The 26818-nt window shown below is 44.7% G+C and overlaps 2 protein-coding genes and 1 long non-coding RNA gene across 21 annotated transcripts in view; 2 read left to right on the top strand and 1 right to left on the bottom strand.

Annotated features, from left to right (window-relative positions):
• BBS12 (Bardet-Biedl syndrome 12) overlaps positions 1–26818 on the bottom strand; it is a 94257-nt gene that overhangs the window by 54866 nt on the left and 12573 nt on the right. For 15 of the 17 annotated variants that reach the window (XR_010831437.1, XR_010831449.1, XR_010831439.1 and 12 more), the window contains exons 5-9: positions 13156–13328; positions 12169–12523; positions 9415–10939; positions 8642–8816; positions 5540–5658 (exon numbers count right to left, since the gene is read on the bottom strand). Coding sequence is in view for 1 of the 17 variants with exons in the window: in XM_066996669.1 (XP_066852770.1) it covers positions 5540–5646 (107 nt within the window). In the remaining 16 variants the exon portion in view is untranslated. The remainder of the gene's footprint in view (positions 1–5539; positions 5659–8641; positions 8817–9414; positions 10940–12168; positions 12524–13155; positions 13329–26818) is intronic. The other 2 variants (XR_010831438.1, XR_010831443.1) reach the window with 2 other exon arrangements.
• Positions 18–4297, top strand: LOC106042429 (uncharacterized). Of its 2 annotated transcripts, none has more exons than XM_048078145.2 (5): positions 18–169; positions 601–756; positions 1850–1978; positions 2078–2215; positions 2435–4297. In XM_048078145.2, exons 1-5 carry the CDS (start codon positions 167–169, stop codon positions 2522–2524), a joined length of 516 nt encoding a protein of 171 aa, XP_047934102.1. In that variant the 5' UTR covers positions 18–166; the 3' UTR covers positions 2525–4297. The 2 variants fall into 2 exon arrangements, with proteins under 2 accessions (XP_047934102.1, XP_047934103.1); XM_048078146.2 differs by lacking the exon at positions 18–169 and adding an exon at positions 192–309.
• On the top strand, positions 7818–25923 carry LOC136790811 (uncharacterized). 2 transcript variants are annotated; one of them, XR_010831456.1, is made up of 5 exons: positions 7818–8165; positions 21904–21971; positions 22154–23107; positions 23201–23287; positions 24170–25923. It is a non-coding gene; the product is annotated as an uncharacterized lncRNA (long non-coding RNA). The 2 variants fall into 2 exon arrangements; XR_010831455.1 differs by lacking the exon at positions 7818–8165 and having other exon boundaries at positions 21467–21971.

The following is a 26818-nucleotide window of genomic DNA, read 5'->3' as shown; positions in this document are numbered from 1 at the left end:
CCCACCCCGCCTTCGCGCTGACCTCACGAGCCCTCCGAGCTTCCCATTGGCCCGGGCTAGGGAAGGGGGCGGCCCCCCGGCGCGCCCCGGCTCGCTCATTGGTGGTTTCTCGTGGCGGCGCTGAAGCGTCTTCCGCCCGGCGTTGGGAAGCGGCAGCGGCGGGCAGATGGTGAGCGCCGAGGGGCGGGCGGGGCCCGGCGGCCGCGGAGCGCTGAGGGGCGCGGGGCGGCCGCGTTATAACTGTGTGGCCGTTAAACGGGCGGGACGGGGCTGGGACCCGCCCTGAGAGGCCAAAGCGACGGGCAGGAGGTGCGAGGGGCCTCAGTCACTGCCAGAGCGGTCACCTGCAGCCTGCCTGGCTCCTCTCTGACTGGCGATCTGTTTAAAACATGAAGGCCAGACGCTTCTTCCCTCCTAACAAAGTCTCCAGCTTGGTTTCTTTCTAGAATCATCCAGGAAAATGCACAAGAGACCCAGCTGCAATCTACCAGTTGCCATAAAGAACGTCTCACTTTCCCTACAGCTTCACTATGGCTGTTTACACGAGTTGTGTTTTGAATTTTCTCGAAGGGGTGATCTCTCATTCTTCTCTTTCTGAAGGCATCCAACTACAGGAAACCTGGCTTAAGCACAACCCAGCGGAAGAAAAGTGGCTTGAAACCTGAACTTACAGAAGAGCAAAAGCAGGAGATAAGAGAAGCTTTCGACTTGTTTGATACTGATGGATCTGGAAGCATCGACATAAAAGAACTCAAGGTTTTCTCACTGTTTTTCCTTGGATGGAAGTATCATTGGTCACAAAATCGTAGCTGCTTTTTCTGTGTGCCCAGCCCTAACTTGCTCTGTTTTAAAATGGCTTTAGTGTATGAACAACAGTAACGGCTTGCTCTCATGGCTGAATTTGGGGTGTATTTCACAGTTATCACAATACAGAGCAGGCAGGCTTCTCTAATACATGGACAGTTGGCGAGGTAGCTTTCAATATCTGAACATGTGAAATTTTTGGTGAGTTGGCACTTTCCACTAGAAAAGTGTTCAGCAAGAAAATTTCTGCCCTGCCCTGTATTTCCACTAGATCATATAGGAACAATGAATGTTCACAGGTCAAATCTTCCTCAAGTTATCTGGCGAACCAGGATTGGGAAATTACTAATAGTTTTATCAGTACTGAAGTCGTTGTTATAGAGCTTGGTTTTAAACAACATTAATATTAAGCACTACCTGTCCTTACAGTAGTATTTTGTTTGTGTTGTGTAAGCCTCAGAAAGTCTCTTTCCTTGACTAGCACAACACTCACCCTTTGATTTGCTGAGGCTGAGAAATTTATGGAGTATCGTCAGTTGCTTCCCCATGTAGCCAAAAGTGCCATGAACTATACATCTGGATTTCTTCTACTCGTGTACTGGATTGCCTAAGTTAACCACATGTAATCAAAACTAATAGGCATTCTGCCCTAAATGTCAGATGAAGTGAAATCACATCCCTGATCTCTCCCTTGGTGTCCCATTTTGAGAAACCAGCCCTTTTAGGAACTAAGCTGAAAATCAATCTGTAGTTCAGAGATGTAGTTGGAACTTTTACGTAATTCTGACAAAAAGTTTCCCTTAGTTTCAGAAATAGATCCATGTTCCCCATAAATCCAAAGACAAAATAAATCTTGAGTCTTACAAACATCAGACCTACACTACTAGTAACTGGAAAGAGGAAACAAGCAAGTGAGAGCTGTCAGAAGGTCTTCCTTGCAGTGAGCTGTCATTATAGTTTTGGATGAGGAAATTAAATGAGCTTTAATGCAGCTGCTGCCACTAGACTTTTGGTAGCCTCCTAACAGAATTGCTTTTTGGCACAGGTTGCGATGCGTGCCTTAGGCTTTGAGCCAAAGAAAGAAGAAATTAAGAAAATGATAGCAGATATTGACAAAGAAGGAAGCGGCACCATTGACTTCGAAGACTTTTTGGCTATGATGACACAAAAAATGGTAGGAATTGTTAAAAAAAAAATCTTGGAATAAAAAATACCATAAAGGGACATATCAATAGCAGGTGTTTAATTCATACACATTGTACTTTCATTTTAGAGCGAAAAGGATTCAAAGGAAGAAATCTTGAAAGCTTTCAGATTATTTGATGATGACGGCACAGGAAAGATTTCATTTAAAAACTTGAAAAGAGTCGCCAAGGAGCTGGGAGAAAACTTAACAGATGAAGAACTTCAGGTAAATTCTGACTTGCCAGAGGTTTTCTAGTAGGAATGGACCAATCCTTGTGGGAAATTCATGCCTATACAAAAAGAGCTGAGAGGTTAGAAATGTGCGGAATAATCAAATACAGAGTCATGGTTTTGTAAGAAGTACTTCTGATTTGTTTTGTAATGAAAAGGTCTTGTGTTTAGAGTCAAGCCCCATGCCTGACCAGGTGTACAATATGTTTTGTAGGAAATGATCGACGAAGCTGATCGAGATGGAGATGGAGAAGTGAGCGAGCAAGAATTTTTGAGAATCATGAAGAAAACTAGCTTATATTAGTATTTGTTGCCTTGCTTTATGGCTGCTCTGAAAGATAACCGGGAAAAGACTTAAAAAATGGGTTTGTCTCCTCTGCATATTATATGCCAAGTCTGAAACGCCAGAATTTTGGCTCATTCTTCTTTTTCAGCAAAGTTAATCCGGGAACGGGGGCTTCAGTACCCAAAAGAACTGTTCAAGTGAGGTACTGCAGAAATGAAAAGGAAGGATGAACTGAACCTGCAAGGTAAGGTCCCTTTAGCCCTGGCCCCCAGATCAGGATGTCAGTGATGCCATCTTGGATAAAGAATGCTGTGTCCTAACCATTTAACTGAAAAAAGTGAATGACATCTTGCCTAAGACATGAAGGTTACCACTGCTGCTGGGAAACACCAAGTCTGACTTTCCTAAGGCTACATAATAAAGAGATTAGCTTGTAGCACCTTAAAGAATGAATGTACAAGCACAGTATTTTTATTCCTTTTAAGGCTTTTAGGTTATCTTGTGGTATTTCTGTCCTTTTGTTGATTTCCGTAAAAGACTCTGAAATCAGTTGCATATTTATTTCTGTATGAAACACTGTATTCTCGTGGCGATTTGGTTTTGGACCTCAAGGGAAGCAAATGTAGGCAACCAGTTTTAGTTCTTCATTCGGAGCAGCGTGCCATCAGAAAGTGTTCTTTTGTTTAACTATTCCAACATCTGATCTGAAACCTGGTTTAAATGAGGCTCGCCTGCTTGGAGTATCAAAAGTTTACTGTATAACCAGTCAACATCTTGTGCCATTGCTCTTACTCCCAAGATTTAAGTACCTGAGGAAGGCTCAGGTCTAGGGCATGCTATGGTAAATTATTTCCCTGGCTATTTACAGTCAAGTTGCAGGGAGAAGTGGCGTCTGAAGTGAAAAAACAGCTCACCTTAGACAGCTGTGAAACAGTGAAGAGATTTAGAGCCACGCAATCCAAATTCTTTTCAGACGTCATTATTTTTAATTAATTTCTAAGGAGTATTTTCATTTTCTTGAGTATTTTCTGTATATGCCCTCACTCCAGGACTTAGCATCCATGCTACGACGACATGGCAGTGACGCACAATATGACATCTAACCATGCCCTCCTGCAAGGAGGGTTTATTCTTGGGTCCTGATTAGACAATCAGCTTCAAAACTGCAAGGAAATCCTATAACCCTTAGCTACCTCTCTCCCTCTAATAAGCTCTTTGAAGGAGAGTTTGTTACTGCTTACAATGGCAGCCAGGTAGCGAAACGTCAGGAAAGGTTCAATGGGAAGAGGAGGGAAAGGACAGAGTTTCACCAGTATGGGTTAAGATCCCATCCCTCTTTCCTCCAAACAGCTCCAGATGCTTCACAGCCACTAGCAAGGTTTGTCTCTAGAGAACTCTGTAGAAGAAAGGAAGAGACAGCTCCTGGACTAGCTCCCTATTACAGCTGCTTCTGTAAGGGCCCAGCAGGGGGAGAATTAGTTTCAGCAGTGGAACAGAGAAGTGTTCATTTACATTTCTTCCTGGCATACAGATGCGGAGCTGGCACATTCTCTCCAAGTCCTCCAAGTTTCATGCTCTGAACTACACTCTCTGAATAAACCCTCCTTAACCTATACAGAAGTAGGCTTAAACCTGTGGGGGAACAGGGATTGCATAGGGCCCTAAAAAACCAGAGATCTATCTGTGAAGTCCCCTAATTAACATGTTCGGTGGCAGTAGATGTAACTGTACGCTTTTTTTAAGTGTCTGTTAACTTTGTATAGTGTGAAATAAAACTGTTTTGCAAGTTAATGATGTTGTATGCTCACAATGAAAACTAAATTTTTCAAAAATAATTTTGAAGCATTAAGCAGTTTACCAAGTACGTTTTTGCTTTATCTTCTCTTTCTAAGAGATAAATTCCTAGGTGCTACAGTCTATCACATAATTCTTCTCCCTCTTCCACTACGCTGATTAAAAGTTTCTAGTACTAACCACTTATAATCAGAAAGGGAAATGTCAAGTTCTAGTTGATTATGGGGAATCCCAGCGCCTATTAGAGTGACTGTACTTCTTTCAATGCTGCCACAGGAAGAGATTGATGACTGTTGTTTACCTACCTATGATGCATGTCACGGCTCTCTTCCTGTTCTAATCCTGTTACTTTTCTTTTGAAAGTAGGAAAAAGACACACAGTCATACCTACTGAGGAGGAAATTTTATTTCTGGCTTGCACATTAATCTCTCGAGTCTGGAATGTTGGATGGTGCCTCAATTAGTGCAGAGGTTGCAAGTGGTAACGTAACAGAACAAGTGTCTCATGCTGCTTTAGTCTGCGTTATGGCGAGGGATATCTTGTCCCCCCTTCAGCCACAGACACGCAGTAGGAAGACTAACAGCAACACCGACAGCAGCCCACAGCCGTGCTGTGGTTCTCTGCAAATGATTTTTAGTGTCACTGTGAATCCTTCCCACACCTTCAAAAGTGTATTTGTTTACATCTTTATACATGGTGGAGGAAAAGAAGCGTTGCTGAGCCAAGAGCTGAGCTCAGAGTTAGGCTTTTGTGGGGAACTGAATTGCCCAGTCAAGTAATTCACCCTTTTACTGGGCTGGAGACACTCGGCTCGATGAGTTGGGAACATACCCAAGCAGATGTTTTTCCTGGCTCTGTTATAGTGACTGCTCAAGTAACTTACCCTAAATCAAGCAGTGTCACTAGACGAGGTGGATTACTTGCACCCCTCTCTTCCCGTTCACTCTATAGTAAAAAATATGCCTAACGCAAAAGCTGGGGCACTTTTAGGAGACTTGGATTGAATTCCTTTGCACTAAAGCACTGAAAAGGAGGCAAAGCAGTGATCTGGGTTTCCTTGCATGAAGGGACCCGTCCCTCAAGGCACCTGAAGCCAAGAGAAGCCGTCACTGTGGGTGCAGAGAGCGGCACGTGATGCAGCGGGGACGGCTCCAGGCCTGACCAGAGGCAGGTGGCCGCAAGCCCTGTTCTTTGCCCCCCTTTACCCCTTGGTGGTGACAGGGAGGCTGGGTTCTTACCTGCGTGTGCAAGGTCCCCTCGGATGGACGGCTGCAGTACGTGTTTCCAGCTGGGACTCTCCCTCCTGCCACGTCAGTGAGGCTGGGTTTTCAGTTTGAGCGCTCATGCTGGTCGGATGCTGCACAAAAAGGAAAGTGGAACCGCAGTTTGTATCGGCGAGCATCTAAATATCAAAGCATTTAGGGATGAGAGCTGCTGGGGAGATAACGTTGCAAATCACTTCCAATGAAAAATGTCTTTAAACAAAAATGCACTGCGTTTTTAAGAAAATACAAAGTAGTTCAAGAGAAAAATAATTTACTTACAAATAACATTACAAAATATGGCAATTTTAAATTAATCTTTACTGCTACCTCCCCTGTGCAATTTGAAACTCTTCATTATCTCTCTGTCCCACAGTACAGAGAAAGAAACCTTCAGTTAGCTTTGGAAAACAAAACAAAACCAAAACGCAAGGTGACAGTCTAATTTGCAAGGACGTTTTAATTAATCTGAGCTGGCAACTTCAGACACCGGACTGTTGTGCTTTCTCACATTCTTGAAGTCAGTGCAAGGAAGGAACTGCTTCCCGGTGCACCCGTGCCAAACGCGTGTAAAGCAGCATGCTAGCCAGGCACAGGTGCCTGCAAAAGCTCGAGGAGCAACCTTTCATTGCTGGAGGTGCCCACGGAGTTAACTGGAAACGGGTGCTATCGCTCACATCATTAGGTACGCATCTGGGTTTGGAGGAATAAACACAGGGCCGATTTCTAACGAAAAACCGATCGCTTCTTTTTAGGTAAGCCTAATCTTGGTATTAAAAACAGGGTGGGGGAAAGTAAGAAAAGAAAACCCTGGTGTACTTTCACATGCCAAGAACCCTATGAACAGTTAGAGCAGGAGCCTAAATATCTCTGCATCGATGAGACACTTGATGTCAAAACATTTGCCATTTACAGTTTTGCAGAACAACTCTCATGTCCTGCAGACTGCCCGCTGCGGTCACACCACACATCTGAAGCATTAAGAACCCGTTCCCTGGGAACCTCCTTACTGAGCTGATACACATCGAACGCTGACGCAGTACCTTTGCTTTTCAGCACCTCTGGACATGGTGAGCAGAGTTCGAGAAATACTCAGGCAATGGAAAGTGTTCTGGGCCAGAATTCACCATCACCACACGCAGCGTGGAAACGCTGGCAGAACAGATTTTTCTGACATGGGTTAATCTTTCTGTGAACCTAACTCACATTACTATAAGACCTAAATTCATTCCATTCGCTGCTTGGTGCTTTTTGCAGTCTTTGCAAGCCTACTGGCCCAATGTAGGCTTTGGGTGGTGCATGTTTTTGCAGACATCCCTTCCCCCAAAATAGCAACGTCAAAGCCAAATCAGGGGTGTTGAGACCGCGTCCCAGTATCGTTGCTATCGGCCTTCCTGCTCACTCAGAACTTATTCTCCCTGCTACAATTTGTTTAAAAATTATTTCCCTACCCAGATAAAAAATGAGAAAGAATAATGCTCCTAAGATGCTTCAACACACAAGTTTTATTTCAAAATTTGTGACGTGCTAACAGCAACCAGCCGCAGCTGCCTGATGCAATTTACAGCACTCGGGCAGAGAGAGGAAATAATCAGAGTTACTGCGCAGCCATCCTTCAGCACACATGAGCCACACACAGGGCTCGTGCATCCCTCCTGCAGCAGGGACCAAACAGCCTGCTTGGCCTACAGCCTGGGGTGATCCTTGACATTTGAGGAAGGCATTCCTATGAGAATAATTCTGGAAAAAAACTCCTTTTTGCCATCCATATACAACTATCAATAGCATACCCGTGAGTGATCAGTGGAAAATGACACAAACACAGAGCCTGGGCACGCCCCTGTCCGAATCACCCCAGCAAACGGGGCCACGAGCCCCCTTCGCTTCAGCCCAAAGGCACCAGGAAGGTCTCTGCTGAGTGGGCATACAAGTCTCATTTCACTTCTGACTTTCTGGGCATTGCACACGCTGCTCACCTCCAGGATGTGCTCCTACGTTTTTACTTTTAAGGAAAGACGCGCAAGTCTTTCATCTCTCCCCAAGGAAGTAAAGAACAGAGATCTGAGAGCGTGACACAGTCTCGCTAGAGGGCATCCAGTTACTAACATCTAAGATGAGTGATGCTGATTTCCCTCCTCTGTGGCTTTTAATGACGATCAAAAGTAGGCTAACAAACACCATCCAGCTGGGGCTTGAAATATGTGGTTGGATGCTTTTTTTAAAAAAAGAGAACACAACAGTTTTCACACAAGTGCAATACAAAATACTGTAATTATTAGCTGGTTGTTCAGAGCTAAACCCCCAAACCACACTTTCTGAAACTCCCACTCTGTATCAATAGTTACAGACATGCTCTTAGGGGAGCAGGGAACTGAACTTGCCTTTCACACAGTCCCCCCGAGTGCTCTGCCCACTACTCTGTAAGCTCATTTTCTCTTTTGGGGAATACTGCTCTCAAATGGAACCGCTTCAAGCAGAGAGACAGAGACAGATCCATTGTGGGATGCTTGTGGCCTCCTCCTGGGATGCAGGAAAGTTGGAATGACAGTTTTGCTTCGAGTCAAGAGGAACAAGGATTTGAGAATTAGACTCTTGCCCCAAGGTGAGTGTGTCGACCTTTAAGAGAATGTCTACGCTGGGATGAATGTGTCTTATCTCAATGGCCTTTTGGGGGTGGAGAGTGACCCAAGAAATAAGTCTTCAGGAAACTGCCTGGCCACAGCTCATAAGCAAGGCAGATGGACACCTGCCTTAAATTAAAGGCTGCTCAGAATATCTGGGGCATAAGAGCTCGTACTTATCTACTGCTGCAAAAAGATGGGGGCCCCATCAGGAAAAGACACGGAGTTAGGGTTGGTGCAAGACAGAGAGCCTGAGAAGTCTGACTATCCAAAACCTGACTTATGTGTGCCCGATTCCTTAAGCAGCACAGGCAGACAGAGAGCCTTAAGCCACGTCTCCCTGCTGAGTCAGGAGCCCAGCAGAGCTGGCTAATAGGAAACGTGCTCCCATGCAGTCAGCAGAACATGCATGAGCGGTTCAGACTTGATCACAAATAGTAGGGACTGGGGCACCTACCTTTAAAAGCCTCTGCCCTTCTTCGACCTCTGCTCTTTGATAATTTTAGGGGTCCACTGGCATAGAGTTCGAGACCTAAAACTGTAGCTGTCAACTTCTTTGGAGGTCTGGTTGCCACCAACACAAACTTGAAATTGCTTCAGACACTTTTTGCTGATCTGAATGACATTTGATGCTGTGAATAAGAACAAAGCAAAATTGTCCAACCTGAGTTGCAACCATGAAAGATGCTTGGCACAACCAGAGGCACAAGCATAACCTTCACATGCATTTACTCCCCCAATGTTTGATGCTTGTGCTTGGACGTGCATGCTGTATGCACGTATGCAAATCTCACCATCTTGCCACTACTCGAGTTCCACATACTTTTGATATGCAAAAAGTACAAATGCAAGCATACATTTACAAGTATCCTTAGGAAAGAGGGCGGATTTGCTGTAATATTTAGGATATAGGATAGGGTCTGTGCACTGTGGAGTTAGAACGGAGCAGAAATCTAGCCCTTACTTTCCTGGAGTGAAAACCCGGAGGGTTACCTCCACAGACAAAGTTGAGGCAAGGGTAGGATGAATATTGCCACTCCAGTGCTATAGCTAAGGACCCCAAGGCAGAACTTCAAAAGCAGAAGCTTTTGAATAGCTAGCTTTGGTAGCTGTGGCAAACAAGTCCCTACAGCACAGGCAAAGGCAACATCTGCCCTGTAGCATGAGCACGTCAGCATGCGGGGCTCCCAGATGGGAAAAGAACTTGCCACGTGAGCCAGCTGCAGGTACCTGGCATGGGAAGTCCCAGTACTGGCTTCGGGGGCTGCAGCAAGCTGGTGCAGTCTCAGCGAGCTAGCTCTTCTTCTCAAGGCCGCTGTATTCCCTTCGGAAGTTTGATTGGTTCTGGCTGGTGACAGAAATCTCACTACAAAAAGTACAATCCTCCCCTGCTTCCCTCAACATTAAATACATTTTAAAATAGGTTTCCATAGGAGACGCATAAAATGGCTAGCCTAGCCAGCTTGTCAAATTATTTTAGAGCACTCTGCCTAAAATATAGCTTAGCTCAAATAAAACTAGCAAAATTTACAAATCCACACTATTGTATGAAGTTCACACTACTGTATGATTTTATTTCCTATTACGGTTTCTTCTTCACCTGCCTGTACTCAATTTCCTCCACAAAGAGAAAACAGATGTATGCTTTCTTGTAAATTCTTTCAGACTTACAAATGAGAACCATGAAAGATCTAAACATCAAGGAAAAAATGATTGCAAACATTGCAAGTTTGATTTATAAACACAAGAAGGTATTTCACTAGGAACAAGCCACATTTACACATATTTTTTAAATGTCATATCAGATCATCTCGATTTCAGATTCTCAAAATCTGTGTTCCCCATTTTATAAAAAAGAAAGCTGATGGGTCCAGATGTTTCCTCTTTAGATAGCCTATGCCACGATCAGACAAAGGTGAAGTCCACAGAAGTGTTGTTTCCACACACCTTTTGAATGCTTTGTGTCAATCAGTTCATACCATTTAGTCAGCTATGCAAGGTCAAAGATGATGGCTGCAGAGTAGCTCATTTTGGAAAGGGAGATGCATAAATTTATCAAACATTTTCTTTCTTTGCCCTCCCCCCAAAGTTAATAAAATAAATGAAGCCCAGGTATAGATGAAGTCCAAAAGAGTAGGCCACGAAGAACTCCTCTTTCCATCTTAAAAAGCTATCCATCAAACCAACATCTGGTTTTTTTCAGTTCATCGTTTCAGATTTCTGATGACTTTTTCTGCAAGTTCAAGTAGGCAGGATTGGTAGTCCCATGTTAAAATCCAGAACTTTTTGCAGTGTTTCTCCCTGTGACTGATTTCCAAAACTGTCAATTACTCAGTTCTTGATGGCTAATTAGTTACACAAGCAAACAGAAACCAGCTTTGTATACAACACTGCCAAATGAACACAGCAAACAAAGATTTTTCAGTAACTTGTTCAGTGCTGGTAGTCCAAGGTGTTACTGGTAGACCTAAAGGTGCATTTTGCAGAAACAAACCAAGATTTTTTTTTCCAAGATGAAAAGAAAAATTGAAATATGCCAGTGGATGCACAGTCTGTCTACAGCAGATGTATGCTTTTGTAACTAACATTTTCTGAAATTGGTGCAATTATTTTCTGTGAGCAGAAAAGTACTTGGAGTTGAGAACAGAATTTGGTCAACGTATCCCTTACCTGGCAACTTCTCAGCTTTCTCCTCCATATCAGGGACCAACAAAGTATTTAACAAAACGGCCGACAGTCCTTATTTCTGTTCATGCTGCAAAACAAATAAATATACATTGTTGAATCCTGGTAAAGTAGGTCACAACATGGGGGGAGTAAATGCTTCGGATCCTTGTGCAGAAAGCAATTTCACTATTGCTTATGTTATTAAAAATAGTAATGTTACAAATCCAAGAGAAAATACGAGTCGAAAACGCTTAGGTATCAAAATTACAGGAGCTTTTCCCAGAAATATAGCAACTTTGAGAGCGTGGTGGGAAGACGCAAGTATTCTCGTTCTTCCTAGTATCAAAACAAGATGTAATACACGTATTAAACAGGATATTATTTATTACGTGGGGATTTTTGCGTGAATATTCAGAATTCTCCTGACTATCAAGTGCCATGCAGTACTATGACTCACTAAGTCAAGATCTAGGATGGTTCAATCCTGACCACCTCCTGCTAAGGGCTGAGCATCATCTATTCCCATTGCCTTCAACAGGACCGAGCGGTGCGTAGCACTTCTGCAAAATTGGGCCCTAGACAATGAAGGCTTTAGGTATGGGCTTCCTATTTCCTGCAGTGGATTTGTGTAGGTGGCCTTGTTACCAGAAATCCATACTCCTACACAGCAATTTCTGACTGTGTTTCTGCAGAAATGACTATGATGAAAGGAATGAAATATTTTTTAAATAAAAATCATGTGTTTGTTTCTCCAAACCGATTAGAGTGTATCTTGCTGGCGAGATGAATTTATTCACCTCCTGGGTGGCAAAATTAAGAGCAGGATGGAAAACAAGAGGATTAAGAATTTCAGAGGCACCGAGGCACGGGCTGTTGGCGCATGAGGAGGCGAGAGCCCGTCTGTACTGTCCCATCTCCATCGCCAGCGGCTGAGTCACTGGCCCAGCCTGCAAAGCTCCTCGCTGCTGCATTTCGCAGCCAAGAAAATCCCACATCCTCCCAGTGGGTGTAGGAAACGCAGCTACGGCCTTTGGATGCGTCGGCACCAAAAACAAAGGGGAGATTGTGGTGTGGGCCATGTCCGCGGGCGTGGGGCCAGTGCCCCAGGACCTCATTTCCAGCAGCCCAGGTCTTGGGGCACGAGAAGCCGTCTGTGGGAGCTGGGGCAGGTCCCCACGCAGGGATCTGCCGTGGCCCCTGGGAAGTGGCCTCTCCTGTCCCACCCCAACCTCTTCCTCTGCTCTTTCGTGAGGGGCACGATACACCCAGCCCTTGCCTGTCTCCCCCATGCTTTCACCTTTGGGTGCGAGGTCTTACCTAGGTCAAGCCTTGCCATGCTGCTGTGGAGGTCACCAGAAATGCTCCTCTCATTTCCCACCCATCTCAGCTCGCTCTCAGCCACTCCCCGTGAGCAGAAGATGCAAGAGGTGGGTGCAGTCAGCCAGGGTGACCCGATCCCAACTGAACACTGCCAACGCTGCTTTAGACAGTGGCTCCACACACATACTGCTGGGAGAGCAAACCAGGATGGTGCTCACGGATCGGTGTTATTTCCTTCTCCAAGTTCCTCACGGCACTTCCAAGCTCACATTAAGAGTGTTGCTGCTCTGCGCAGACCGCAAGCATCCTGGGTCAGGCAGCCAGAGCCTGGCTCTCCGGTCTAAGTATTGCTCTTTGGAAAGAAAACACATGGGCAGACTGACATGGGTTTGCCTGGCTGTCTGGGCAATTGCTGCAGACAAGAGCTCCTTTGAGAAGCTGCTCCTGTAACGCTGACAAGAAGAGACCTGTCATCCCCAAATGTGTGCTCGTGCCCACAGGTGGCGGCAGAGCTGGCACCAGCAGGGATTGCCTTAGGAACACAATTAAACAGCCCCCGTTAGCCCTCTGCAGCACGAGCCATCCCACACGAAGTCTCCAATGGCTTAAGAGCTCGGCAGGGGCTTCTCCTTTTCCTCCGGCACAAAGCTGCTGCCCCTGCACCTCCCTCCAGCACTGTCTTCCTGCTCTGTTTGACCGCTTGTACTTTTCCTAGGAAGGTCAGGAAGGGAGTACCATGCAGTAAACAAAGGAGAGAAAACCTTTTCTGGCATCCATGCCCTGTCACATTTCTTCCATGCTCACATTGCACAAAACAGGAAAGCACAGGCACAGGAAAACAGCTACATCTCAAGGGGTAAAATAAACCATCCTTTCCCAGCTCCATCTCAGCAAGCATTCTTTGACTAGACCAAGTGCCCAGACCGCGGGCAGACAAGAGAGCCTGCCTTTGTAATCCATGCCAACAAAGGAGGAGCACTTTACCACAACCAGGTCACCACGTGGATGGTTCAGCACTGGATTGCAACACCAACTTCTTCTTCAGAGGGGGCATCACACGGCCAGCTGTGCCATCGGCCTGGCTGGGGAGGAGGCAGCTACCTAGGGAAGAGCTGGTCACACCATGGGCTCCCCCTTCCTTGGGCTCATCACACTCACTGTGAAGTAAAACATTTAATACCCAACGTTTAATACCGATGACAGCAGGTTTGTTTTACAGGTACTTCATAGCTACCGCCTAGGATATTTCTGAATGCCTATGGCTGCGTTCTTGGGGTGAATTGGTTTTTACAAGTTGGAGTTGGAAAGACTGTACACAAGTAAATAGGATGTGAGCTGCTGCCTCATTGTCCTTAAGTTCAGAAGTTTACAGTGTTTTTTTCAAATGACCCCTGAAAACGTAAAGGTGGCAGATGAGTTCCCTGTAAACTAGAAAATAATCTGTTTTTAAAGACTGAAACACTGATTGAAACTGAATCTATACATTTAATGGAAAATGGAGGCTAGGACAGTATTTTTTGTGGCATAGTTGCCATCCTGAAACTTTCATAGTTCAAAAGGTGGCATAAGTCTTTGACAAAAATGAAATCGTTTGACACTTATTTCAGCAGTTTCCATTAAGAAATTGTCTCGTTCAAGGCACCATCTGTTTAAAAACATTACATCAACTTCTGTAGATTTTGCTTGATAACGCTCACCAAGTTCCTAGCAACTACCACCATTTATTATTTGCATATGAGATTTTAGGGACAGAAGCAGAACAGAATAGCCCCGTGCCCTAGAAAGCCTTCAGCCTGAGCAGAAGACAACTGATCACGAACAGTACAGCAGAGAACACATAGGGCAGCGTCGGCCAGAAATCCAAGGAACATGAACATCCTTCTGATATTCTTTTCTTAAGAAAGAGTTTTCCAGTGCCTCTGGGAAATCTCTGAAATTGGGATGCTTTGGAAATATCAAAAAACATGTACTCTAAACATGTAACAGGAAAGCCGTAGAGCCTCAAAGCACAGATCAGCAAGAGGCAGAAGGGAACATACTGAGACTGAGTGGGAGATGCTAGGGAGGCTGTGAGTGCAGCACAGCCAGCCTTGGATGAACAGACATTTTACTTGCATTCAATGCAACAGAGCAGTGAGATATCACAGAAATTATTTAAGCAGAGCGATAGGCTTGGCAAATTGTCTTTGCAGCAGCACACAATGACTGAATGAAAGCCAAGAAGAATCCTGCAATAGCAGATACACGAGAAGAAAGGTTTCGTTCTGTGAATAAAATCTTTACGTTACTGAATAAACACATCCAGATTTAAGCATTCTCTGGATTCAGTGCTGTCTCTGTCAAAGATGATGCCCAAGTTGGAAGTCTGAGTGAGAAGCAAGATGCTGAGGCTTTCGTACTCAAACAGCAAGTACCGTCAACTCTCAGGTGTCTGTGGGTGCCCAATCCATACGCCGTGCTGCAAGTGCAGAGGCACTGCAGAAGTCCCTGAGCAGAGCCAGCACACTGAGGCATGGGTGAAGCAAATGAAGCTGTACAGCTCTCTAGGCCTGGAGAGGTCCAAACTCAGTTTTTGTGCTGTTAGGTAGGGCTGCTCTTAAATCACCAACTTGCGGCTTAGTCAGTGTGATGCCAAGCCTCTTGGGTGCTTTTGCCCGGAGCTGCTCAGAATTTTGGGTTCCGACAGCACTATGGAAAGCAAGCAAAGGCTTTACAACCACGTGGAGTCAGCGTGGGTCTGGTGGCATATCTGCAACGACAAGCCTTGGTGGGCACCAGAGCGATGCCTGTGGAGACACGCAGGTGGCTGCTGTGGAGCCGACACGCCGGGCAGGCTGAAGCTGAGCCAGGTGTGACCACCTTGCTCCACCTCCTGCAGATGGCCACACACTGCACCCTCCGATACTCTGTCTGCTGCACGGTTCTGTCACAAAACGGGCCTCCCAGCCCCTTCTTCGCTTGGGCTGCAGCTCAGAGAGACTAGGGGTAAGCGCTGAGACACGTGAGCTATGCTGAGCTTGGGCTCACCAGATACTGTCTTAATCACCCTGGGGCTAGAAGCACCCAACATGACACTGACCTAGTAAGCATCTGGGATGGCTATGGTGTCAGGGACTGAACGTGCCCTCTTACTGTCTCGTGCTGGGTCACGTCCTCCACCGTGCTTCCTGTACCTCCCTGGGTCTAGTGCTGGGGAGCTGTCAGCAACCACAGCGCTATGACTAACGTGACACCGCGGCACGCTCGTGAGAACGGTCAGGTCCTCTCCGAAGCCAGACAGCCTGGCAGGTGGGACAGGACGGGCACAGCTCTCCCGCTGCCTCAGGAAGCCTGTGCAGCACGCAGCGGGGAGCTGCGAAGAGGTGTGGGCAGCAGCAGCAGCAATACACATGTAATATGATGGAGCACCTTGAGAAAATTTACAGCAAACTGGAGAGAAGTATTGCATCGGGGTTGCTGTGCCTTTTGCAAGGCTGTCCTCCCGGCCACATCCCACCCCGGAGGCCAGCAGCTCCCTGCCCGCCCGCATCCTTCCAGCTCAGTGAGCCGGGCTCTTTCTCCAGCTCATTCTGCACCGCCGCCTCCTCCCACACTGTGAGCTGCTTCGCTGCACCTCACCTCTGCCCTACACGGATTTGCACCAATTTCAAGAACCAGGTTGTTCTTGCAAAATAATACGATCTTTCAAAATAGCACTGGAGGCTTTTTCACCCGTGTCCTTTACGGTGGCGAGCTGACCAGATATAGCTACTACTGAACTGACGTGACGGGGTCCCCTCGGGGTGCTGCAACCTGCTGCTCGGTTTAACTGGGTTTCGATTTGACCAATGCAACCCACACGCGTATGCTGCGGGGCAAAACCCACTGCTGGCGGATTACTGCGGGACGAGCTGCAGCTGATTTGGAGCACATCCCCAAATTCAGAGCCTTTCCTTCATAGGTGATGAAGGAAAGGGATTTGGCAGTTACACAGGCAGTGAGTAACTACATAAGCACTCAGTAAGAATCCCTGCCTAGAAAAGCGTAAAGGAACCTCACCCCACACCCAGCTTTGGACGAGGGATGGGTGAACTGAAGCACCTTCACACAGTGAGATGGGCAGCCGAGCAGAGGCAGGCACCAGGTGCTTTTAGCAGGAGCAGATATGCTTGTTCTTCAGAGTCCATACTCTTACAACTCCATATATACCTCAAGATGCACTTCCACTTGTTTGCCCCCAAAGGGGGTCGTGGCGCTGGGTAGGAATATTTACAAAGCATCCACAGGATTTGGAAGCACAAGTTCTGCTGACCCTCACTATGACTTCTGACGGTAAATATCTGCAACACTTTTGAAATTTTCCTTTAAAGGTTAAAAACTGAATTCTAAAAGAGATTTAGATTAATTTTTTCAATTGGCTGAGAATGACACAACAGAAAATCACTTTAAGTTAGAAACAAGAGCCATTGACCAGACAGTGATGGAGGCGTGGTATATGGTATATATACCACATATACAGATACCTAAACCATACCAGGAAAACTAGGGCACAGGGGAGTGCTGGAGAAAAGAAAAAAAAAAAAAAAAAAAAGGGAACCACGATGGTCATTTGAGCAAGGGACCCCAAATCCCTTTATCACTGAAAAACTGAAAGGCATGAAGGTATAAGCCACCTTCAAAGAGGCGATGTACTCTGCATAGTTAGGTGATTGGCATCTCCCCCCTCCTCTGCTTTGCATTAACGCTATCTCCTGCAGCAAGGACACACCAGTCCCAAGGGAGCTCCCAGCCTTCTCTCAGGGCAAGTACCAGGACTGAAGTCCCTGCTGTAGCTTCTCCCAAAAATAATTTTACATAATTTCCCTGTTTCTCCCACTCCTCTCACACAACTTACGAAACTGTGAAAGAGTCGCTGGCTGTATGGCAGCTGAGGGCTCCCCAGCAGAGATCTGAGGGAGGAAAACTCTTTTCCTCCTAGCAAGGCAAGACATTGCCCTCTCTCACTCTACGAGGCAGGTGAAAGCAGGGCTCAGCTCATTTAGAATGCCTCCAGGCTCAGAGCAGAAAATGGATCTCAATTGCAAAATTACTACTTGCTAACACATCATCTATGCATCTTAGCCCAGGGTTCTGCATGCAAATCATTCACAAACCAATACTGGCTTCTGCAAATGATAGTCATCACCAGTTTTTCCCCAAGAGAGACCACTTGCCCAGGAATGGATCATGAACAGTTCCCTTCACTCGGGAAGTCTGCGTGGTTGCAGTGGCTGGCACTGGATGGCTATGCCACACGCTGTCATTTCTTACTCTTTATCTGAGCGACAAGCTTTCTAGTTGAAGGACTGAAACACCAAGTGAGAGCTTACAAATAACACATCCTCCACATCTTCTCAGAGATCTCGTAACATGTTAAAATTCAAAAATGCACAAGCAAGAACACAGGGAAATAGTACAGTTTTCTGAAGCTAACAGCAGCGATATAATTTCAGGGACTGGCTTTGGAACTGGCAAGCTGAGGGTTTTGTTCAGCACTCTTCAACTCATTATTTCTTGAGCATCTTCAGCGACGCACATTTTCTGCTTTATTCTTTTGTATGTGTATTTTCTGCTTTATCCATTTACGTGGGCTTTCTTTCAAAGTAGTATTAAAGATCGAGCACAAGACTACATGAGCTCCTCTCATCCACTGGCTCAGGCCAGCATTACACATTTACGCAGTACATTTAATTCAGTTGTCAAGCTTTCCATTTGACCTTTGAAACACTGGCAGGCAGCCTCGGTCTTTTTGCAGCCCCACATCTGTCATTAGCGACTCAGCAGCTCATTGGATACCCTGTGAAGTCTGCAGGCATGCAGGAGAGCGCGGTTTTCAGTGATTATTTTCCATCAATGCTTTTTACTTCCTTTTTAACTCAAGTAAGTCTCTTATTAATGAGTAAAAGATGGAAGTCCCTGATAATTTCGTCAGCAGACCAGACAAGGTATGTTAATTATATATATGAAAATCGTGCTGCTAAAATGAGGCATACCACGCCACCTTATGACTGTATGTCTTTAAAAAAAAGGGGGGGGGAGTTGTTCTCAATGTTTTTTTTTAAAGACCATTTGCTGATATTTAGTGGCTAATAAAGTAACAATTTGCAGACCTGTTTATGAATGCCTGATACACTTGTATCATGGCATAGCAATTGTGGCCAAATGCAATTTCCGTGGCATAACTGAGAACACAATAGCATGAGGAGAAACAGGATCATGGACATGCTCAGCAGCTTGTGCCACTTGCACGATTCAGCCATGGGTGGCTACTTATTTTGCGTGGCTGTAGAAGTGCACGTGAAAAACTATTTTTGGCAAAGATTGATCTACTATAACAAAAGGATTTTAAGTGGTTAAGAAGTGTTTTTACATGGAAGTGTAAAACCTTGGGAAATGGTTTTGAGTACCTCCTTTTCATCCCTATCTCTTAAAACCAAAATTCGCTCAGGTATGAAGACAAGAGGAAATGGAGGAAAAGAGAGGTTAGTAGTGAGATGCTAAGGGTGAAAAATACTGGTTTTAGAGGAGACCATAGAGGCATATACCACAATACTACCTATGGCTCTGCTGCAGTTGAATTTAGTCCTTCCACATCAGGCAGCTTGAAAAGGAAATGTGAGGTACAGAGTAGAGCAGTTTCAACATGACCAGAAGCTGTCTGGCTCTCTGGAAACACAGGAAATTGCCAGGGAAGAGCAGTATGTTTGCAAAGCCAAGCTTTTATAGTTAAGAGCAGCAATAACTATTTTTGGACTTAAATAAAGTCCCTTGTTGAGTATCATTACTAGTTTTTAATCGCACAATTTTAACAGATTTTTCTATACAACTCTTGCTACTGACAGAAAAAATTACTCGCTCGATTTAACTTCTCATTCTTCGCATTATTTTGTGTACTATGTAAATACAGCATAAGCTTCTGTATATAAAAGAAATAATGTTATGAGGTAAGCTCATCCAAATCTCCTTCTGACTCCTTACAAACATAAACCCACTTACTTGCGAACAGCTGAAAAGCAGCATAGTATTGTTTCCATCTTTCTCTCACAACACAAAGCCCAGAGAAAAAACAAAAGCAACACAATCAAGAAAATCAGCAAGATTCTCATGCTGAGAGCCAAATCTTTCCAAGCCTGCATGTTTTTGTACCAACTCCTAGCACAAGGCCCCATTTTCCAAAACCTGTATAGCTCACCTCTTAATCTAAGTCCCAAGTATCCTAAGCTAGGCATCCAGAAAATGCACAATTTCTGGCTCTGCATTGCAAAATTCTTGGTCTTTGCAGCTTTCTGAGCATTACAAACTGCCTGTGAGGGGAAGCAAAAGGGCTTCTACAAATGCCTTAATAGAGGAGGTCAGTGGAGGATAAGGAAATCAGGGTAGAATTAATTGCTGGGATGAGGGGCAGGTGGGAGGGGAGTGAGAGGACACAGCCTGACTTCAGCATTCACAATGTAGGGAGAAGCTGAAAGCCCCTCACCATCAAACAGATATTGTCCCCTATGCACAGGCCAAAAAGTTCTGTCTTGTGCACGTACACAAACAAGAAGCTATGGTTACACAGATGACAAAAAATCCCCTCCCCACTCTTTTGAGGGAGTCTGACTCATGATTTTCAAATTTTTGGGGACTTTTAAAGACTTTTCTCACAGTACAAGCCATAGCCACAGCCTTGAAAAAGGAAAGGTGGGTGGGAAGGGCATAAACACACCAGCATCACGAAGAAAGGATCTGTAATGCTGTCAGGGCATTTCTTAACTTTGTACAAAGGATTCTGAACTCTGAACAAGCTTTTTCGGGGATTTCTTTTGAGGCAAGGTAGAATTGCTTCACTGATTAGGTTTCCAACATTTAAAACAAAAGGGAAGCCTGCACTCCCTGTTCAGAAATCACGCGGACGCCTGCTCTTTGTGACCAGGGTAGCTGGGATAGCTTAATCTCTTTCCTGAGAGCATGAAGTTTTTCATCCTCTGGGTGGACCTGCCTCAGGAGGGACGGTTGAACTGGCTCTGCTTTGCCATGCCACTTCCCCTGTAGCACAGACACCTCCTGTCCTCTTTTATTTATGTCTTTCTTCTGCCACTATTTTTTTGCCTTATTTTTCTCCTCTTCTGCTCCCACCACTGTGGAGCCCTGCCAACTCCTTCTCCTGTCCAGCCCTCTCTTGCCTTACCCAAAACATCTGCCTTCCAGCCTTCTTCTCTGGATCTCTCTTCCTCTGACACAATTGTTTTTTTCTGCTAAGGAAATTACAGAACAGGTTATTAAGGGGATATTAGGAGAAACTCAGTTCTGAAGTCACAGCCAACTCCTCCTGATGAAGAAGATATGGTTGGCCATGCTACCTTCAGCCACAGCAGCCTTGGTGGAAGGTGCTTCGGGCAATTTCCTTGTCAACCTCTAGAAAGACCCTACCAGCAAGATGCTTGGGGTTTGTCACCTGGCTGTGTTTGAGGAAGGGATTTTCGTGATGCTAGCATGGATGACACCCTCCCTCTCCCTCAGGCGAAACATGGCAGTCATGTTCCAGAGCCGTTCGAGGCTCTCCGCGAAAGAGCTGTGAAGATTAAATACACATGTATATTCTTGTACTCAGAAATGGGTCAATTATTGTAAGTGAATTTTAATAACAGCCATAATCACTGAGCTACCTGACATGACAACAACTGCCTCTGTGAGCCACAAGCAGCAAGTGCTGGGTAGAAGTAAGAGTGGGCATTTCAACATGCACTGGCTGCGATCTAGCCTCCAAAGCAATGCAAACAAAAAAATCCACTCCCTTTCTTCCCCCTAAAAGTAAAATCATTACTTTTTTTGTTTAGAATAAATCTCTCCAAAGCAGGCACTGAGCTTTTAGGAAAAACATTCCCCAAGGACAATTCCAGGTTCTCCCAGCAGGTCTTTCACTACTATCTTCTCTTGAGATGAGATGAGATGAGATGAGATGAGATGAGATGAGATGAGATGGGATGGGATGGGATGGGATGGGATGGGATGGGATGGGATGGGATGGGATGGGATGGGATGGGATGGGATGAGTTCTCTGCTACACATGTTCTCTTTCATGCAAATTTTAGGAATTTTGAAGCCCGCGTCTGCACATCTAAATTAAAAGAAATCAAGTACACTATTTAAGTAGTTAAGTATCTGGTCTGTAGCTGGAGACTTCTTCATTCAGATCTTGTTGTACCAATATTCTTTATTTTCTTTTTCTATTGTCTTCCTCACTGCCACATCGTCTCAGTATTGTATCATGCATTCCTTTTAGCAATCTTTACCTAGAAAAAACAACCACCTTCTGGTTTCTGCAAAACTTCATTCCAGTAGCATGTGTGCTAATGACCTGTGCTCGTTTCTCATCTTTAATAATCCCTAAAAGTTATGTTCCTACCCTAAACAATGCATTACTCTTTTTTCTTTCTTTCTAATTTAGCTCCTTTGGCAAAGGTTATATGTGGTTGATCAGATGCGTAGTAAACAAATGTTACTGTCAGTCTCAGTTCACTTCTGAGTAAGAGAAGCCCCCACAAGCCAGCCGATGTACCAATGTACAGGCGGAACCAGCGGTTAGACTGATATTGTTTTATTTTAAGAAGCCTCTTTGCAGACCCACTTGCTTCCTATACCAAAGAAATGCAGCACTGCAGACATGAGCTTTTCTCTTCAAACCATTGACAAAGGCAAATGGTTTAATCATTATATTTTTCCTTTGCACAGCTTTCATTTCAGAACTGACATTTGCATTTTATGGATGAGTAATTCGGAGGGAGAATGCACACTAAAAGGTAAGACTACAGAACAGTGTCTTTTTGGCTTTGGGAGGACTCTAGTCCTTATTTAAGCTGATGTTTCTGCTTTGTATTTCTATGCTGAATCTGTCGAAGCGCCCATGTGCAGATCAGTGTATTCTGGATTAAGACTGATGGGTCCCAGTACAGTTTGTCCATTTTTATTTTTCCTTGTGTAGGTTGCCGAAGAGAGGAAGAAGATCTTGTGCTGATGATAACTTCTTCCAAATTTTTAACTTCTAGGATGTAAAAGCAGATTTTTTTCCAGCACGGAAATTCTTCCTGCGTATTTCTGATATGGAACTATAGTCCAGTGGATCCTGTAAATCTTTCTTTTCCTAATGTAAGTTTGTCTAGACTAAATATTAGACAGGGCTCTGCCTCTCACATGCCCTTCCAGCAAAGCCTTTCCTCCTTCATTATTTAATCAGAAAAGGATTACATTTAGGAAACTGCAAGAGGACCCCTTCCTTAGTCAGCTTTGACCAACTCTTCAAGACACAAGACTTGAGTCCTGTAACACCCCTCCATATCCCATAGTTTTAAAGATCCTCCTCCTTCTAGTAGAAGCTATACCTTTTGCTCTTTAGGCCTTGGCTTACCTCTGAAAAAATAATTCTTAATGGGAGTTGGCTAACTCAAAATGAAATCCTAGTGAAGATAAGACAGGGGATGGTTTTCCCCTAAGCTAGCATTAGTGTCTTTGGAGTGGCGAAATGATAATATCAAATGGTTGCACAGTATTTTCATGCTTCATGATTTCTGACGGATACAAATATGCAGCAAGCCTCCGTGCAGTGTGAATCAGTAGAATTGCATAGCCCAAACCTGTCTGACATCCTTAGCTACCCACACAAGTCCCCTGATCGTTAAGCACCCCGGACTTTTATGCTGCTCCCAGGTATTAAGCAGGAGCCCAGCCTCAAGCTTCTGCACCCTGCTGCAGCTGACATGACAAAATCTGCTTTGGCCCTGACCGTGTTTGCCCCAGGCCGGTAACATTGCGAGCAAAAACTTCCTCAGTCATCTCCAGACGCTTTTGCAGCCTATCCACTGGCATCGGGCAATTCCACTGCTGCTTAGAAAGAGCATCTTAATCGAAGATAGCTGAAGCAAAGGCAAACGGCCACCTGGTATGTCCCCGAATATTTCTGCGTGGTGGAGGACTCCCTAAAGGGCAAATTTTTCCATTTCTAAAAACAAGAATCCTGCTCTTCTTATTCTAGGTCACTCACAGAACCACACAGATAACAGATCTCAGCAAAATGTCACTGAAGATAAAGTCCGGGGTTTTCAGAGCAGCACTTCTGAAGGTAGGCACTTTATTTAGGTGTTGACATGCAGGGCACAATTTTCGCACACAATTTCCAAGACTTACTTTTGAAAGCATTGGCCCAAGTAGTACCATTATACTTGGATATTCAACAGGCGAGCAGTCTGAGTGTTGAGACAGGGAAAGGAAAACTGCAGTGGTCAGTTTTAACGGTGATTTGCAAAATAGGATGGAGCAGAGGCCACACCACAACATTGCTATTTTCTGACTGCCTGTGACCGCTCAGGACTGAGTCACCGAATCCACAGCTGCCCGTGCAAAGCAGCCAGCTTGTGGGCTGGAAACAGCAGGTCGGCTTTTATCCCGAAACATCCATCCCTTTTTGTTCCCTGCTCCACCAGGACTGAAATCTTTGTTGCAGCTGAGCAGCTGGCAGATAAGAAGGCCTGAACACGCACAACATACCACATGCAGGGGAAAATTCTGCAAAACATAGTGCTGATCGTTGGCTGCATCGTAGCTTCTGTTTGGCACCTGATTGGTGCTTTCCTACCATCTCCTCCATGGTTCAAAAGCCAAAGCTTGGGAAAAATTCAACACTCACTATCTTCATTGGCCAGCCTATAAAATAATGGCCTTTGGCTGAAAAAAAATAATTATTTCTGAGCCATAATCACAATATCATTTTGTTTTTAAAGAACAGTTTAGCTTCAAAGCTCCTGAGTCCATCTCTGACCATGGGAGCTGTGCTGCGTCCTGGCATGCAGGAGGAAAAAAATGTAGACGTGTTTCCACTTTTCTCTGTGCTCACTTGAATAACTGGACCAAGGTCAAACAACCGCAGACAGAAGGAAAAATGATCACTGAACAGAAGTGGAAATGTGAAATACGTCAAATGATACTCTTTTTTTTCTGTCGTCAGAGGTGCTTGGAGATTGTGGCCACCAAGAAAAGAATAGACAGCCTGCAGAACGGGAGATTTCTGACGGTGAAGTCCTATTGGGGTTTTTTGGGACAGTTACATATAAGACACCAAAGGAATGGCTCAGAACTACTATCCCCACCTACAGTGTTTCTTTTCCTCTTCATTTACGGTAACGATGTTCAGGCAACAGTTTGGTTTTTTCAGTTCCCACTTACTATTCATTGTGAAACTTGGTAAGATTGGCCATGTTTTAATGTGACTCCACAAGTATACAGATAAACACATTTTTCTTCAACAGCTTGCTTCTATTTACAAACCTATCGCATTGTTTGGGTCATTCCTTAAGGCACATAGCATGGTTAGCATCATTCTGTCCTAAACTTTCTGCTATTCCTCTCACTTTATTACTATGTATAGAAAACATACACAAGTGTTTTCTGATACTTTGCCGAACAGCTTAAACACTGAGTATCAAAACTGATTGCAGAAATCATCCCTGGTACTGCAGGTGACTTAGTGACAGGCATGATTTGGAGCAAAGGGCAGATCTGTAGGAACAAATACTAAAGTAAAACTCCATGTGACAAAAGCAGCAGCAGTACAGCAAACTACAAAGATCAAGTGACAATCTGAAGTATTGCAGAGTTTTTAATGGAAGTAATTAGCTTGAAATCAAAGTTTCTACCTTAAGCCAGATTATATGTGCAAAGGAAAGGGATTCGTTCGGTTATGCTACAGAACCTTTCCAAACTGCACTGCACTGCTGCTATTCCTTTTACTTAGTAGCTGCAAAATAATTTGTTTTAGGTTATCTAGGACTTAAGTTCACAGAAGAACACATTTAAGTTGACTTCACAGTCATCAAAGTTTAGTGGCTTTAATGAATTCAACTGAGAACTGCATGGAATATCTGAGTCCGAGGCTGATAAGCAAAACTTGACCTTCTACAATACCAGCCAAGTAAAAACCCCTCTTAATGTCACTTCCAGCTGCAGTAGATAGATATCGTTTTTAACGCAATCTTGAACAAGAATTTTTGATGTCTGACAACTTTTTCAATATCCGGGAATTACCCACTGCTGGAAAACTTTCCAGTGGCTGAACGTTGCTTTGGTAGACAAGATTGTCTTTGACGATGGTTAAGGACAAATTTACAAAGTATCTCTCTCTATACTGAGGAGCAAATTTTATCCTCAGAAATTCAAGTGTGTGAGCAAATCAGATTTTGAATAACAATCTACTGTATGGGATTGCAAATTGTAAAATGGTACAAGAGAGAGAAGATCAGCCTACATTTCTATATTATAACTTCATTAAAAGAAGATATTCTTAAAAACTCCCGTTATGCAGTCTTGTTCTTCACTGTTCTTTCTAAAACGCTGCCTTATCACTGTTCACATGCTTGATATTCTCGGTGGTAGCTCCAGCGTCCAGGTTTAGTCATAGCTTATTCATTATTTGATGCTGAAGGGGTACATTTCTAAGCAAAAGACATCGCCTGGGCACCCATAAAAACAAGGTGTGAATGTCCTCATGCTCCCTTAAGCCACAAAACAGCCCAAGTTTGCACTTGCGTTTTGAAAACACTGGCAGTGAACAAATTGACATCAGCATGTGCCCAGTTGCTAGCACTTGTGACCACAATGCCCAGTGAGGCTTCTGAAGATGCAGGTTTTGACACTTGCACATGTAGAGTTGTTTACTGACAGCTTCTGGATATCCCAGCTCTCCAGTTGCTGAGGAAAGGGGCACTGACATGCACATGAGAAACTGCCAACACCCACCAAGAAACTGCAGTGCTCGTGGTGCTGTAGCTGTGATGACTTATGGATGTAAGTGAATCCAGGTTTGGGAAGGGAAGCTGTGGCTTGCCAGTCTGACTGAAGATCTCCCACTATTTCTTTTCAGGCTGAACAATTATTTCTGCTGTTGCTGGTTTTGAACTCAGTGCAGTATATCCAACTCCAATAATGGCAGCAAATTCCCCTGAACAAAACACACCAGTTCTCTCTTCCACGTGACAGATCTTACCCACCACTTTTGCTGCCTTACAGGATAGTAAACACACCTGACGTTTGCTGTCTAGGCTCACCTTAGCATCTTTTTTCTAAGCTTTGTTGACCTCCACTGAACAGACATGCCGCCTTCTAGCAGTGTTTTGAAAAAATCACTCCACAAGTGGCACAAACACATTTGACTTAGAACACCATTAAGTACAAGCATAGCAGACAGACATACAAAATTACCTGGGAAACTGAAGCTTGGAAATGTGGATGTGGTACTTGGAGAAGCCTGGCGTGTCAATTCCAGGGCGAAATCTCAGCTGCCAGGTTTCCCATCTCACATGCCAATGTCATGCCCCCAAAAAAAGGACTGAGGTGGCACCAAAGGAGTACGTGCATTGTAATGCAAGATATCTAACACATTATTACGCTTCACTGGGATTTACCAATTCAACATAAGCTAAGTAATAAAATGGCCACAGCTGGTCTAACCAAAGATCCAGTTCCCGACTTTTAATAGCAGTCAAACAGCAGAGGAAGAAGAAGCACAGTACCCGGGTGTGCTGCTGAAGCTACCCAACTCATTTAGCACTGAGATGAACCACAGGTCTCATACCCTCAGCTATCACGGCTCAGCTAAGGG

Source organism: Anser cygnoides, chromosome 4 (genome assembly GCF_040182565.1).
Source record: "Anser cygnoides isolate HZ-2024a breed goose chromosome 4, Taihu_goose_T2T_genome, whole genome shotgun sequence".
NCBI lineage: Eukaryota > Metazoa > Chordata > Aves > Anseriformes > Anatidae > Anser > Anser cygnoides.
This window is presented reverse-complemented; position numbering and strand designations above follow the sequence as displayed.